The 17744-nt window shown below is 40.0% G+C and overlaps 1 protein-coding gene across 5 annotated transcripts in view; it reads left to right on the forward strand.

Annotated features, from left to right (window-relative positions):
* Positions 1-10898, forward strand: part of TNR (tenascin R) — a 745794-nt gene extending 734896 nt beyond the window's left edge. For all 5 annotated transcript variants that reach the window (XM_067467656.1, XM_060774408.2, XM_067467655.1 and 2 more), the window contains 3 exons: positions 1318-1479; positions 6338-6501; positions 9822-10898. In XM_067467656.1, coding sequence (XP_067323757.1) covers positions 1318-1479; positions 6338-6501; positions 9822-9941 — 446 coding nt within the window. In that variant the 3' untranslated portion in view covers positions 9942-10898. The remainder of the gene's footprint in view (positions 1-1317; positions 1480-6337; positions 6502-9821) is intronic.
* The last annotated feature ends 6846 nt before the right edge of the window (positions 10899-17744 follow it).

A 17744-nucleotide genomic window follows, 5' to 3' on the forward strand; every position in this document is an offset into this window, starting at 1 on the left:
TAAACAGAGACTGGATGACTATCTGTTAGGAATGCTTGGTTGTGTTTTCCTGCATGGGAGGGGGTTGGAGTAAAAGGCCTTAGTGATATCTTCCAATTCTATGATTTTTCTGATTTTCTGATTTTCTGTTGATCACTTTACTTATTTTCTGAATAAAACCAGAAGTGGGTTGGTTGTTGTAGGTTTTTTCGAGCTATATGGCCATGTTCCAGAAGCATTCTCTCCTGATGTTTCACCTGCATCTATGGCAAGCATCCTCAGAGGTAGTGAGGTCTGTTGGAACTAGGAAAATGGGTTTATATATCTGTGGAATGACCAGGGTGGGACAAAGGACTCTTGTCTGTTGGAGCTAGGTGTGAATGTTTCCACTGACCACCTTGTTTAGCATTTGATGGCCTGGCAGTTGTTTGGTGTGGCTTGTTAGTACCTGGGGCATTCTTTGTTGAGAGGTGATTAGATGTCCCTTATTGTTTCCTCTCTGTTGTTTTGCTGTTTTAGTTTTTTTAGTACTGGTAGCCAGATTTTGTTCATTTTCATGGTTTCCTCCTTTCTGTTGAAATTGCCCACATGCTTGTGGATTTCAATGGCTTCTCTGTGTAGCCTGACATGGTGGTTGTGAGAGTGGTCCAGCATTTCTGAGTTCTCAAATAATATGCTGTGTCCAGATTGGTTCATCAGGTGCTCTGCTATGGCTGACATCTGTACCTCACTACCTCTGAGGATGCTTGCCATAGATGCAGGCGAAACGTCAGGAGAGAATGCTTCTAGAACATGGCCATGTAGCCCCAAAAAACCTACAACAACCCAGTGATTCCAGCCATGAAAGCTTTCAACAATGCAAAAAACATAAGTTTCATACCCAGGTCCATGCAAAACAACAACAGTTTTCCAATAAAAGCTGGCATACTCAAACATGTAATAAAATGTTCATAATGTTGCCTCGAATGTAAAATCAGGTTTGGTTAAAATAAGTTTGCATATGTACAATCTAGAACAAAGCAGTCTGATAGTCCAAGTGTTTTTGTTTTTCTTCTGTTTTGGGGGAGTTTAAGAATTAATTGAAATATCAGGTCCAAGCTTGATGACATAATCTTAATGTATTACATAACAGGATCAAAACAGCCTTACAGTGGTCATTATGTAACATGCCATGCTCAGTCAAGCACATCGATGATAAACACTTTAAATTGAAGTATAGATGATCTGCAGTCATAACCTTGAATATCAATTGTTATACCATATTGTTCACATGGTTTCTGAGTACACAGTCTTAACAGTTATCTCCCCCACTTACTTTCTCTCTCCATCTCTCTCTAGGGCTAGATAACATGCACAAGATCACTTCACAAGGACGCTACGAACTGCGGATAGATATGCGAGATGGCCAGGAAACAGCCTATGCCTATTACGACAAGTTTTCTATTGGAGATGCCAGGAGCCTGTACAAGCTCCGGATAGGAGACTACAATGGCACTGCGGGTACAAACCTTCCCCCACCCCACCTCCACCCTAATGGTTGCGAGCAGGTAGCGCATTCCTTGGCCGAGACCTTGAGAGTACATACTTCTCTCCTCTCATCCAGAATGAGGAGGCTTCCTTCACCTTCAGTCACCATTACAGTGTAATAATATCTGATTGGCAACTTGACATCACTTGTTTGAGTTGTGGGTGTCTGAGAAAACATTGTCAATCCTGCAACAAATATGCTTTATACTAGCATTAACTGTATATCTGCTGGGAGGGGGGGGGATCAAAGAATATATCCACCCCTCTGAAAGATCCACCCTCTTTTTTCTGCCCAAAATACTATGCTGCACATCTTTAAAACAACCATTCCTGGTCATCTGTTTGTACATAGGGCTGTGAAATTCGATTAAATCCCATTCTGTTTTCAGTATCCAGATTTCGGTGGACCCCCAGATCCGTTTTTCAGAAGACTCCTGGGAAAAATCAAATTTTCGATCCAGCAACTGAAAGATCCGGGAAGATCTGGCCCATTGGCGACAAAGGGGAACTTACAAGGCTCCCCCTTTCCATCATATTTAGGGCATCAGTCTTAAGAAACCACCTTTTCTGGGATCTTTTCTCCTTATAACCCTTCAACAAAACCTGGATTTAAGGCACGAGGCTTAAGAAACCACCCTTTCTGGCATCCTTTCCTCTATATCCTTCAAAAATATATTATATAATATATTGTATGTATATGTATCTTGTAAGCCACCCTGAGTCCCCTTCGGACGGCATATAAATGTCGTAAATAAATAAAAAAAACCTGGGTTTAAGGCAGTGGTTCTCAACCTGTGGGTCCCCAGATGATTTGGCCTTCAACTCCAAGAAATCCTAACAGCTGGTAAACTGGTTAAGATTTCTGGGAGTTGTAGGCCAAAACACTTGGGGACCCACAGGTTGAGAACCACTGGTTTAAGGCATCCAACTTAAGAAACCACCCTTTCTAGGATCCTTTCTCCTTATATCCTTTAATAAGACTTGGGTTTAAGGTGTCAGTCAATAGAAACTACCCTTTCTGGTACCCTTTCCTCTCATAGCCTTCAAAAAACCTGGGTTTAAGGCATCCTACCTAAGAAACCACCCTTTCTGGGATCCTTTCCCCTTATATCCTTCAATAAGGTCTAGGTTTAAGGCATCAGACTGAAGAAACCACCCTTTCTGGCACCCTTTCCTCTCATACCCTTCAATAAAACCTGGGTTTAAGGCATCCAACTCAAGAAACCACCCTTTCTGGGATCCTTTCTCCTTATATCCTTCAGTAACACCTGGGTTTATTTATTTATTTATTTATTTACTTTGCTTATATACCGCTGTATCTCAAGCCCGAAGGCGACTCACAGCGGTTCACAAACAGTAAAAACAGTAGAAACAGCAGTGGTTCCATGCAACATATAACAATTGACTTAACACATTATCCATAAATTACTAATAAGCAATTACAATGCACAATTATTACGAAAAACAACCGTACCCAATCTTCTCATCATCCAAGCGTAGTCCAGGTTCGTCGTCCATTGTTCCATTCCTATATTCCATTACCAGATTGCACTAAATTACTCAAACGCCTGCACAAACATCCAGGTCTTCATCTTTTTGCGGAATACCATTAGAGATGGTGCTAGTCTAATGTCCGTAGGAAGGGCGTTCCACAGCCGAGGAGCCACCACCGAGAAGGCCCTATCTCTCGTCCCCGCCAGCCGAGCTTGAGAAGCAGGCGGGATCGAGAGCAGGGTCTCCCCGGAAGATCTCAAAGTCCTGGTGGGTTCATAGGCAGAGATGCGGTCAGATAGGTAGCTTGGGCCAGAACCGTTTAGGGCTTTAAAGGCCAACGGCAGCACTTTGAATTCAGCCCGGTAGCAGATCGGTAGCCAGTGGAGTTGGCGCAACAGGGGGGTTGTATGCTCCCTGCGCTCCGCTCCTGTTAAAATCATGGCTGCCGAGCGTTGGACTAGTTGGAGCTTCCGAGCTGTCTTCAAAGGCAACCCCACATAGAGAGCGTTGCAGTAGTCTAAACGGGATGTAACCAGAGCGTGGACTACCGTGGGTTTAATGCATCAGACTTAAAAAAACTACCCTTTCTGGCATCCTTTCCTCTCATATCCTTAAAAAAACCCTAGGTTTAAGGAATCCTACCTAAGAAACCACCTTTCTGGGATCCTTTCCCCTTATATCCCTCAATAAGGCCTAGGTTTAAGGCATCAGACTGAAGAAACCACCCTTTCTGATACCCTTTCCTCTCATATCCTTCAATAAAATCTGGGTTTAAGGCATTAAACTTAAGAAACCACCCGTTCTGGCATCCTTTCCTCTCACATTCTTCAATAAAATCTGGGTTTAAGACATCAGACTGAAGAAACCACCCTTTCTGGCATCCTTTCCTCTAATCTCCTTTAGCTAGACCTGGGGAGGAATTGAATTCTCCCCGCGGGCACTCAAGAGAGCCAGGACATCCCCTCCCTTCAGTAAACCACCCCAATATTGAAACAAACACACACACACCACCCCAAATATCCCTTCACAGCCCATAAACGAAATTGCCAAAGGGAAATATTGGGTCCAAAAGGGAAATATTGGGTCCAAAAGCAAGATCCTAAGAGCAGTGATAGCACTGAGATAGAATATGGAGTACACAAGCGGCTTTCTTCTTCTAATTGGCTCAGGCAGGCAGCAAGGCTCACACCCTCACAGGGAAGCCCATATGCACGCAGCTATCTCTATGCATAGCTGAAAGAAACTGAAAGCAGCTTTTTCGGCAGTTATGTGATCTGTTGCAGCCAGGAGAAAAATGGCGGCAAAGTCCATGCCGTTACTACTGTCCAAAAGAGCCAAAACACATGGAGCCCATTTTGGGTTTTTTGGGGGGTGTTTTAAATGTTTTTTTATTGTTTTATCATAGTTATTACATTTGTTATACATTTGTTTATGGCAGTTACATATTATTAAACACACTCTTTAACATATAATCTTATTATTCTGCTTGAGCATTTTTTTTTCTTTTTTCCCACCACTGTGCTCCCCTCCCTCCATCTCAAGCCACAACTTTTACATAACGTCTTTCCAAAATCTCAATTCTTCTTGTGGCGGTAACTTTCCTTCTTTATTTTTTAAACCATTTACAACAAATTTTCCCCATACATCATCAACATCGCTTTGTTTCCATATACCTTTTTTAACTTTTAATATACATGTCAGCTTATCATTTATTGCCAGTTTCCATGCTTCCTTGTACCACTCCTCTATTTGTATATTTTTTTCTTTTTTCCAGTTCCTTGCTATGAGCAGTCTTGCTATTGTTAATAAGTTTGTTATCACTTCTTTATCCTCCTTTTTCAATTGTTTATTGTTATATAATGATAATAAAGCTGTACTAGGACTTTTCTCAATTTTCATATTCATTATATCTTCTATTTCTCTAAATACTTTCCCCCAAAAATTATTTACATATTTACATTGCCACCACATATGTATATATGTTCCTGGTTCTTGACACCCTCTCCAACAATTTTTGGAATTATTTTTATTTATATATGCTAATCTTATTGGTGTTAGATACCATTTCCATATTTACTTAGAATAATTTTCTTTATCCAGTATTGATAATATTTTAAATGTCTTTGTCTCCATAATTGTTGCCACTCTATTTCATTTATTTTTATCCCTAAGTCTTCTTCCCAAACCTCTTTGAGGGTATTGTTTTTTATGTTTCCTTCCTTTATTTCAAGTATTATCTTATAGATTTTACTAGTTGTTCCTTTCAGGTTTTCATGCTCTTCTACAACCCTTCCATTCTGTATTATTTATTCAAATTGATTAAGTTTACTTCCGTTCTTATTATTTTTTTCCCAATTGTTAAGCCATTGTTCTAATTGTATACAATGGAACCATGTCAATTTTATTTCTCTAAACTCTTCCATAATCATTTCCTTCTTCATTCCAACCTTTGTCCAATCCCCTATCTTGTCTAAAAAAAATTCCCTTAACTTTTTATCCATTCCTTTTTAAAAAGAAAATTGGAAACTTCTTTTCCATTACTATTGGAGTTATAGTTGACCCATTCATTATTAACATTCTCCTATATTTGTTCCATACTTCTAATGTATTGCTCAGCATTGGGTTTCTAATTTCCCTAATTTTTTTTCTCGTGAACTGTTTGAAGAATATATTCCAAATTTCTTCTTCCACTTCTTCTGAGTCCTTACTAAGCCAATCTACTCCTCTTTTTAACCAATCCTTCTATAACCAATCTTAATCTACTCGCTTCATAATATTTTGAAAAACGGATCTGTGCACAATCCTATTTTTACAAGAAATAGAAGTGTGATAGCTGCTTGCAGTATAGCCACAAGCAGACTGTGCTGCATTGCTAACTATACAGCCACTCATTTGATAGACCCAGAGGTTCTTGTTGATGTTTAACGTGGGGAAGCTCTCACGCAGTTTTGAAGGTGCTTGACAAAGATATGCACAGTCAGGATCAGAACTAATTTGCATGGAGTGGCCCTCTTGCTCCCAAACGTTATGCAAAGGCCTCTTGGGGACTAAATCTGTCACTAGCTTCCTCAAGAAATGTTATTTTGCTGTGATAGTGGAATTAATCACTGATTCACACATTATCACATTGCTTGATGGGTTGTGGCTGAGCAGACACAGTCCCTCCACTGAAGAATGTTGTGCCCAAAGTGATGCATATGGTCTCGCTGTAACATCTGAGCAGTTGTGTGTACTGGATATTGTTGGATATTCAAACTGAAACAAGCAGGTAGGAATGATGTTTATGTCCCTTTGCACAGTAAAGGGACATGGTCTGAAATAATATTTTCTGTTACAGGGGATTCACTCACCTATCATCAGGGGCGTCCATTTTCCACCAAAGACAGGGATAATGATGTTGCTGTTACAAACTGTGCCATGTCCTACAAAGGGGCTTGGTGGTACAAGAACTGCCACCGGACCAATCTCAACGGCAAATATGGAGAATCCCGGCACAGCCAGGTAAGAGCATGGTCAATTTATTTATTTATTTATTTACAACATTTATATGCCGCCCTTCTCACCCCAAAGGGGACTCAGAGCTGCTTACAGGATATATATACATACAATATATTATATTATTAGCATAGTACAATATCGGTATTAAATATTACTATATTGTACTATACCATTGTATTGTAATATTATTAGTAATCTTACATATAATATAAATATATAATTATAATATCACATTATTATTAGTATTATATTGCATTACAATATAATATTTACACAACATTGCCTTCTCTGTTTATGAACATGATATTTTTGCAAAACCATTAACTCACACAAAGAGTTAAGCATGAAGTGGGAACCAGTTAGTCCCCAGTTCAAATCTCACTGCCATCATGAGTCATCACAGTCCATAAATTGTGAGTTACTTAGCTTATTGTTGAGAACCCAGTGTGGTTAGTGGTTTGAGTGTTGAACTAGCACCAGGAATCAAAGCTCTTCTTGGCTAGGGCAATCACCTTGGGCAAGTCAAGCACTCTCAGCTTTAGAAGAATAAATCTTGCCAAGAAAACATAGTTGCCATAAGTTGGCATCAGCACCAAGGCACATAATGACAGTTATAGTTATATAGTTACAGTGCCATTTGGATTTTCTGGTTCATATTTTGGTCCATTTCAGTTTATACAAAGGGTCCTGGGTTAAAAAGGTGATTACCTTTTCCTGGACATATGTATGTGTCTTTCTTTCTTTTTTAATAAACAGCAATATTACGGTTTAGAGCACACATGCATGTATTCAGGTCATGGGCTTCAAAAAACAGTTTACATTTATCTGTCAGTGTCCTGTCATCAAAAAGAAGCAGGAAGAACACCAGAATCTTTTTATTATTATTATTTGCAAGTGGTCATATTGAACTAAAAATGTGCATGTTTGAAAAATACATACTATTTATTTATTTATTTATTTATTTAATGACATTTATAGGCCACCCTTCTCACCTCAAAGGGGGTTCAGAGCAGCTTACAAGTCATATGTAAATAATACAATACATTATATTATTACCATAGCACAATATTAGTACCTTACATTCCCATATTGTACTATACCACTACTTATTTATTTATTTGTGTATTTATTTATTTATTTCTGGTATTTCTACCCCGTCTCTTCTCTACCCCGGAAGGGGGACTTAGGACGGCTTACATGTAGTAACGATACAATGCAGCTACATAACAATTACGATAATATAACCACAATTAAATACATAAAGCAATCATTAAAACAATACATACAGGATTAATTAAAACAGTAAAACAATATCACAGTATCATCAGCCGTAATGCCATTCCAGTCAATATCCAACTAAAGTTCTAATTATAACTGCTGTCCGAAAGCCTGGTCCCAAAACCACGATTTTAGTGTCTTCATGAAAGCCATGAGGGATGGAGTCAATCTTATTTCATTTGGGAGCGCGTTCCATAGGCGGGGGCCACAGCCAAGAAGGCCCTGTCTCTCGCGTTTGAATACTTGACGGAAGTGAGAGCAGGGCCTCCCCAGATGATCTTAAATTACGAGATGGGATGTATAGGTAGATGCGTTCGGACAAGTAAGCTGGGCCAGAACCGTATATAACCACTAAACTGTAATGTTATTGGCAATATTACATGTAATATGAAATATAGAATTATTATACTGTTTTATTAGTAGTATTATATTGTATTACATTATAATGTTATTATCAATATTATATATGTATACAATATATTATATTATTAGTACAGTGCAATCTGTATAAATAAAAATGTCATGTTCGTTTGTGGGATTAACAGAACTCAAAAACCACTGGGGGAATTGCCACCAAATTTGGACACAAGACCCCTAACAACCCAATGTATGTCCTTCACTAAAAAAAATGATTTTGTCATTTGGGAGTTGTAGTTGCTGGGATTTATAGTTCAAAGAGCATTCTGAACCCCACCAACGATGGAATTGAACCAAACTTGGCACACAGAACTTCCATGACCAACAGAAAATACTGGAAGGATTTGGTGGGCATTGACCTTGAGTTTTGGAGTTGTAGTTCACCTACATCCAGAGAGCACGGTGCACTCAGTGATGGATATGGACCAAACTTGGTGCAAATATTCAATATGCCCAAAAATGAACACTGGTGTAGTTTGGGGAAAATAGACCTTGACATTTGGGAATTGCAGTTGCTGGGATTTATAGTTTGCTTACAATCAAAGAGATTCTGAACTCCACCAACAAGTGAATTGAACCAAATTTGGCACACAGTTCTCCCATGATCAATAGAAAATACTGGAAGGGTTTGAAGAGGAGTGTCCTTTGGTTTTGGAGTTGTAGTTCACCTACATCTAGGGAGCACTGAGGACTCAAACAATGATGGATCTGGACCAAACTCTACACGAATACTCAATATGCCCAAATGTGAACACTGGTGGAGTTTGGGGAAAATAGAATCTTGACATTTGGGAGTTGTAGTTGCTGGGATTTATAGTTCACCTACAGTCACAGAGCCAAACCTCCCACACAGAACCCCCATGTGGGCCACAGCAACGCGTGGCAGGGGACGGCTAGTATTAATAATAAATAAGGCTTAGCCAATATAAATAAGCTTTAGCCAATACAAAAATGTGGAAATGTAGTTAAGAAAGTGCCTAGAATGTATAGAGATGGGGAAAAAAATTCCATCCTACTCTTTTTTCTTTATATTTATTGAGGAGTTTTTTGTATATATGCCCCTTCAAAAATTTGGAGATTGAATTATAATTTTTTATCACTTCAGACCTCCTTTTTTATCGTTGTTCTCCATATATAAAACACTTTGAGGCATGTGAAGTATTTTTAATGATGGATCTGGTCCAAACTCTACACGAATACTCAATTTGCCCAAATGTGAACACTGGTGGAGTTTTGTCATGTCAGGAGCGACTTGAGAAACTGCAAGTCACTTCTGGTGTGAGAGAATTGGCCGTCTGCAAGGACGTTGCCCAGGGAACGCCCGGATGATTTGATGTTTTTATCATCCTTGTGGGAGGCTACTCTCATGTCCCCGCATGAGGAGCTGGAGCTGATAGAGGGAGCTCATCCGCCTCTCCCTGGATTCGAACCTGCGCCACCGGGGACTCCATTTTAACATTGACCCTTCATCACCCTTCATCACTCACACATTCCTGCTATTTTTAAGATATCAACGAAGAGCGTTATGCACATGGCATTTTCACTTCTAACATCCTTAGTTATGGGAAGCTACCTTAATGACTGATTTTTTATGTTATGATCATAACTTTTCCTTGTTTGGCCCACAGGGCATTAACTGGTATCACTGGAAAGGACATGAATTCTCCATTCCCTTTGTGGAAATGAAGATGCGGCCCTACAACCATCGCAACACCTTGGGAAGGAAACGGAGGTCTATGCAGCTGTGAAGCGGAAGGAACGCCCTCTGGACAAGGAGTCCTTTCCTGTCATTTGTTTGTATTTTATAATATGAAAAGGAAAGAACCAGAGTAATTCCGAAGTAGAAGCCTGCTCCATATTGAGTGGCTATGGGGAGGCCATGATGCCCCAAGGGCTGGCTCACTTTTCTGAGTGAACAACCTTGATGCTTTGCTATCATTCCCAAGTGACTTGATTGAGATCTGCCCAGCCCCACTTTCATACAACAAGAGTTACCTTGTATTTTTATTCCCTCCTGAGGCTGTTCCAAAATGGCTTCGTTTAAGGTTTTCTTCTTAACCCAAAACTGTGTAGGTGCTTCCTTTCACAGGCCAGACAACTTGCCGAAAGGTACTAAAGAAAACTCCCAGAGTTGTCGTTGCTCACGTAGCCGCTACACAAACTGAGTGATGGTTTCACACTGATACCTGCCTGCTGATTTGGGCAACGCTCATCAGCCAGGAAAGGGATCCCGAATCTGGATGCATGTTTAAACCACTTTCAGAGGTCACACAAGCATATCCATGTTAAGGCGTCTCAGTTGGCCACTCTCACACATGCCATGTGGGCAGACCCCGTTATTTCCAATGCAAGAATTAATGTCCTTTCATGCCCTCCCCATGTTTCAAAGTAATATTTTACCAAAGTGATATGCACAGGAACAAATGGAAACAAAGCAAATTATTATTATTTATCTATTTATTTCTGGCATTTGTACCCCGTCTCTTCTCTACCCCCGAAGGGGGACTCGGGACGGCTTACATTAGTAACAGAGCAAGACGGCTACATCACAATTACAATAATATAACACAATCAAATACAAACAGTCATTAAAACCAATACATATAGCATTAATTAAAACAATAAAACAAATTACCCAAAAGAAGTAGCTCTACGTGTAAAGGCCTCCTTCCTGTCTTCTCATCATTCAGCATTTTAAAGGCATTCCAAAATAGGTTGTCCACATACATTTAATTCAAATCAGCAAACATTATTTTTACTGTCGAAGGCTTTCATGGCTGGAATCACTCGGTTGTTGTAGGTTTTTTCAGGCTATATGGCCATGTTCTAGAAGCATTCTCTCCTGATGTTTCACCTGCATCTCCTCAGAACCTCTGAGGATGCTTGCCATAGATGCAGGTGAAACGCCTGGAGAGAATGCTTCCAGAACATGGCCATATAGCCCGAAAAAAACTTACAACAACCCAGTGATTTCAGCCATAAAAGCCTTCAACGGTAAAAATAATGTTTGCTGATTTGAATTAAATGTATGTGGACAACCTATTTTGGAATGCCTTTATAGCCCAAAAAACCCACAACCCGTTATTTTGCTTCTGAAAAAGTTTAAGTGAGAAATAGAATCTTTAAAGAATTCACATCTGTACTCCGCAACTGTTCATTTGTGAAAATACTTCAATCCAATTCACCTACCCTCTTGGAGACAACTCTGCATATAGCAGTTGCTTCTTGTTGTATAGGTATGTACCACAATGAAGTTGGAGAGAAACAAACAATTATAATGCTGGGTTGTTGTAGGCTTTTCAGGCTATATGGCGATGTTGTAGAAGCATTCTCTCCTGACGTTTCGCCTGCATCTATGGCAAGCATCCTCAGAGGTTGTGAGGTCTGTTGGAACTAGGAAAATTGAGTTTATATATCTGTGGAATGTCCAGGGTGGGACAAAGAACGTCAGGAGAGAATGCTTCTAGAACATGGCCATATAGCCCAAAAAACCTACAACAACCTAGTGATTCCAGCCATGAAAACCTTCAACAATTATAGTGCTGTTACTGCACTTTAGAGTAGATAGCATAATGTAATGCAAGGGTCCTCAAACTAACGCCCGAGGGCCAGATATGGCCCTCCAAGGTCATTTACCCAGCCCTTGCTCAGGGTCAAGCTAAGTCTGAAATGACTTGAAAACACACAACAACAACAACAACAACAACAACAACAACAACAATCGTATCTCATCAGCCAAAGGCAGGCCCACACTTCCCACTGAAATACTAATAAGTTTATATTTGTTAAAACCATTCTTCATTTTAATTTTTGTATTGTTTTAAGTGTTTTTTGCACTACAAATAAGATATGTGCAGTGTGCAAATGCTTTTTTCAAATTATAATCCGGCCCTCCAATAGTTTGAAGGACTGTGACCTGGCCCTCTGTTTAAAAAGTTTGAGGACCCCTGATGTAATGGGTTGAGCGTAGACTATGACTCTGGAGACCAAATTTGAACCCCTGCACAGCCATGGAAACCCAGTGGGTGACTTTGAGAAAGTTATTCTCAGCCTCATGAGGAAGCAATGGTAAACCCCCTCTGAACACATCTCCCACCCACCCCCCAAAAAAACTCATAAGAGGAACACGCGAACAATAAATGCAACTTTACATACCATTGATCCCTCCCATGGAAATCCTGGGTCGTGTAGTTTGTCAAAGGCACTAGAAGAAGTAATTCAGTGGTTCTCAACCTGTGGGTCCCCAGGTGTTTTGGCCAACAACTCCCAGAAATCCCAGCCAGTTTACCAGCTGTTAGAATTTCTGGGAGTTGAAGGCCAAAACATCTGAGGACCCACAGCTGAGAACCACTGAACTAATCTGTTTGTGAATTATAAATGCTCCTCCCAAACTTCAAATTCCAGGATTCCACAGGATGGAATCATGGCAGTTAAAGTGGAATAATAATGCTATAATTCCATAGTGGAGATCCACTCCTGATTTATTTCTGGGAGAAATTAAGTATGTGCTCCTGGGCTTGAATCCTAAATAGTATAGCAATATAATGCTTAATTCGTGGTTACCCCCAGAAAACTCCTTAATATTATGCAGCTTTCATTATCTGAGCACAGCCTTAGAGGACAAAACTAACATTATCTGAGAAATCATAAGTCAGAGCTCTTGATTTTTATAGCTGTTATTTTATTATGAATTATAAATATGTTGCCCAATATCATGAGCTCTCGGAATAGCATACAATTAAAATCCAGAAAGTAGAACAAAATAAACAATTGCATTAATTGTTTTCGAATAGTCCATCTGGGGAAAGAGCTGCTGCACGTTTCTTAGGTTGTATTATATCTCGCACTTTCCCTCTGTACTATTTTCCCAATCAATACCTTTCAAGCTGCATGCTCGGTGAATGTGTCAAGCAAACATAAAAAGGTTGTTAAAAGAATGAGGAGTATACATAATGAGCAGCTCTGCTCTTTCTAGAAGGGTAAAACTGTACCTAGGCTGCCCCACTTCAGACGTCCTGGTGTAGGAGGGATGCCCCACGAAAGAAAACAACAGACTTGCACACTGAAAAAGGAATACCCTGCCGCCTAGTTTTCTACAGGGACGTATTTAATCATAGGGGACTTCATTTTAAGTCTGACTGGGGCAATCCTAGTCTAGGCTTTACCTCCTTCAGTGCAGTCTTTGTTGTTGTTCATTCGTTCAGTCGTTTCCGACTCTTCGTGACCTCATGGACCAGCCCACGCCAGAGCTCCCTGTTGGCCGTCACCACCCCCAGCTCCTTCAAGGTCAAGCCAGTCTTAGTCATAGTAAAATGAGTGCATTGGATTGACTCATTCAATTTGAAATTCTGAGGATTATCTGTCTGCTTGTCAAAGCTGTATTTGCCCAAGACATTAATACTAGCACCCACCACACACATACAAATACCCTGTGGATGCACTGGTGTAATGATGTCTTCTTTTTTTTTTACACAGACACACAATATATTCCTATCTAGTGATGGTTTGCTGTCAATGTACATTTGTAGAGTGAGCCATCACCAGGTAGAAGGTAGTGGACTACTTGGCTAAGTTACATAGAATGTGTCTGTACTCCGTACATGTGAAAAATCTGAGGTTTAGACTTGTTTCCAAACTGTTTGGAGGGGGAAACCAACTTTACAAAGTTTTTAAATTGCAATTAAGCATGTTTTTCAAATGGCTCTAGTTAAGCACAGTATCCTTCACACTGTTTAGCACCAACCTAACAGTAATAGCAAGCAAAGTTTATTGATTAGTCCACTGACCGTATCAACAGTAAAAACAGAAACGTACACAAATAGACAATAATCACTACCCTAAGACTCCCCTAATAATGAACTAACATACATTCTAACTTGATTAGGTTAAAAGATAATTAAAAATATCATCACTAAAATGCCAAGGTAAAATTTCAAACCACAAAAATTAAAAACGAAGGTTAAAACAAAGGTTAAAATAGACCAGCTATTACACAATCCCAAGCCATTTCAGATATAACAGCAATAATTACTCATGCTGGACATTTAAAAGGCACGCATACATACCTGAGCTAAAGCAAGTTTGAAATGGGAGAGTAATAGTACAGCACTGTCACCTTGTGGTGGATGCAGCCAAATACAATTTGTTCTAAATATGGTCTTCTGCTTTTAATGACAAGTGATTCATTATATCATCACTTATTATTATTAATAATAATAATAATAATAATAAAGTGATTTATTATTAATGACAAGTGATTTATTTTTAATCTTTTCATAGGTTGGATCTACACTGCCCTGGTTCTGACCCCCAGATTATCTACTTTGGATTATATGAGTCTACATTGACAGATAATCTGGGATAAGACGATAATCTGGGATCAGATCCTGGGATATAGGACAGTATAGATCAGGGGTCCTCAAACTAAGGTCCGGGGGCCAAATGTGGCCCTCCAAGCTCATTTACCCGGCCCTCGCTTAGGGTCAACCTAAGTCTGTAACGACTTGAAAGCACACAACAACAACAACAACAACAACAACAACAACAACAACAATCCTATCTTATCAAACAAAAGCAGGCCCACACTTCCCATTGAAATACTAATACATTTATATTTTAAATTGTTCTTCATTTTAATTATTGTAGTGTTTTTAAGTGTTTTTGCACTACAAATAAGATATGTGCAGTGTGCATAGGAATTCATTCATATATTTTTTCAAATTATAATCCGGCCCTCCAACACTTTGAGGGACTGTGACCTGGCCCTCTGTTTAAGAAGTTGGAGGACCCCTGGTATAGATCCATCCCTAGACATACCCAGTCTTTCACTCTAGTTAAGACCTACGAACACGAAGGGCAAGTCAGAGTTAATGTCTTTATAGGGATATTTTAATATAGTTTGTAGCTATCTACATACAGCAGGAGAAGGGAAACAGATCCAGTAAATAGAGAATTTAGAAATACTGGCCCTAATCTTCTGTGCCTAAAGGATTCAGGGGAAAATTAAAGGATTCATCATCCCGTTCACTGCCAAGGTGAACAGGATCCCTGCTCCTACAATAGCTGTACAGAAAAAAAGATTTCAGCTGTTGCAATCCATAGCTGCAGCTCCTAAAGTCTCTTATACCACAGAGGTTCTGTCTTCTTTTTGCCTCTGGCTATGCTACTAGGAGAAAAAAAGTGTGGGCAACATCCCCAGGGCACAAACTACCGAGAAAAGTAAACAGTGGCAAAACAAACAATATATTACAAAACAAATACTGGTGTCTCATTTGCAGACTGCAGCAATCAGGGCTGTTGTTCCATTTAGTGAAGGGAAACTTATTCATATTATTATTATTATTATTATTATTATTATTATTAGTCAAATCCACATTTTCTCTCTTAAAGCTGCAAACCATGCTAGAAACAATACGACGTACAATTTAAACCTTAAAGCACTAAAATAGAATTAAACCTAGGACTACTAAAATAAATAGCTTAAACCATTAAAAACCTATTAAAATACATACAATGCTACACAGCACTCCCTAGCTTAGTCTTTAAAACCTTCTTTAAAAGCTTGGCTGAATAAAAAGGTTTTAACCGGCTTCTGGAAGGATATCTTGGGGTGGGAGGGGGGCATTCTGGCATCTCTAGGCAAAGTAAAGGGGCAGCCATTGGGGCCCCTTCTACACTACCATATAATCCAGGTTATCAAAGCAGGTCGTCCACATTATCTGTTTTGAATTGGATTATATGAGTCTACACTGCCATATAATCCAGTTTAAAGCAGATAATCTGGATTTTATATGGCAATGTAGAAGGGCCTGATAAGGTCCTCTCCTGCATTCCCACCAACTGTGGTGAGACTGAGAGAAGGGCCTCCCCTAAGGATCTCAAGGTCCAGGCAGGTTCATCTTGGGAGGTAAGATCTATCAAACAGCCTGGACCTGAGCTCTATATGACTGCATATGTAATAACCATCACTTTGAATTATCCCTGGGAAGAGACTGGCAGCCGGTGGAGCTGTTGTAACAGTGGGGTTGTGCATTCTCTTTAGCCGGTCCCACATAACAATCTGGTCACAGCTCTTGGGATCAGGCAAAATTTCCAAACACTCTTCAAAGACAGCTCCATGTAGACTGCATTAGAATAAATCAAATGGGATGTAACTATGGCCAGATCCAAAGAATGGCCGCAGTTGGCACACATTTTAAATGTGCAAAGGCACTTCTGGCCACTGCATAAACCGGGCCTCTAAGTTCAATGACAAATTCAGGAGTATCCCCAAACTGCAGATCTGTGTCTGTAACCCTATTCTCTTCTGACTGATGAAGAGCATCTCTGTCTTGCCTGGATTAAGTTTCAATTTGCCTATTACTGATGGCAGACACTGGTTTAGGATGAAGACAGCTTCCTTAGTTATGGGTGGAAAGGAGTAGTAGAGCTGAGTGTCATCTGCTGTTAGACATATACCCTGTGCTTTCGGGTATATGTCTAACAGCACGGGGGACAAAACAGAGCCCCGAGGGATCCCACAAGCCAATGGCCAGGAGTTTGACCTAAAGTCCCTCAGCACCACCTTCTGGGTTGACCTTTCAAGGAAGAAGCAAAGCCACTGTAAAACAGTGCTTCCAAGTCCCATCTTAGCAAGGTGGCCTAAAAGGATATCACAGGCAATAGTATTGAAAGCTGACAAGAAGTCCAGGAGAACCAACAGTGACATACTCCCCATCTAAGGTCCCTTCCACACAGCAGAATAAAATCCCACATTACCTGCTTTGAACTGGAATATATGGCAGTGTGGACTCAGATAACCCAGGTTCAAGGTAGATATTGTGGGATTTTCTGCCTTGATATTCTGGATTATATGGCTGTGTGGAAGGGCCCTAATTCACTTTTTGCTTTGTTTTGCTTTGTTGTTCCTGTGTAGAACATACATTATTTCTGGGAAAGTTGTCTTTCTTTCATGTAGAGCAGTGGTTCTCAACCAGTTCTCAACCCCAGATGTTTTGGCCTTCAATTCCCAGAACTCCTAACAGCTGATAAACTGGCTAGGATTTCTGGGAGTTGTAGGCCAAAACACCTGGGGACCCACAGGTTGAGAACCATCGATATAGAGGAAAATATATCATGAATCGCAAATAGACTAAAAGCCCATGCCCTGTGAGGTGGCCTTGCCATGGATCTTCTCTCTAGTTTCTAGTGGTGGGAAGCCAATGTAATGTGGTCATTATAAGGTCAGTTTTGACTCCTAGGAGGCATTCATTAAGAATGACTTCTACAAATGATGACAACTCCAGCTATACTGGAAGTTTCTCAAATTATATTTCATAACGGTAGTTGAATTTGTCAGATGGGTGAGTCACAGATTTGACTATTGTACAGGGTGAGGCAGCATAACTTCCTTTTTTTAAATGCACGCCATTCAATTGGTTGGAGACGTAACAGAGCGCTAGTAGTCTCATTGGAGAGGCGGGAGTATAAAGTTTTGTCCTGACACAGTTCAGTCGCCATCATGTGTTGGAACAGTGAGGAGCATGCTTTTGCCGTTGAGGCCTACTTTTCGA

The sequence above is a fragment of the Anolis sagrei genome, chromosome 4 (genome assembly GCF_037176765.1).
Source record: "Anolis sagrei isolate rAnoSag1 chromosome 4, rAnoSag1.mat, whole genome shotgun sequence".
NCBI lineage: Eukaryota > Metazoa > Chordata > Lepidosauria > Squamata > Dactyloidae > Anolis > Anolis sagrei.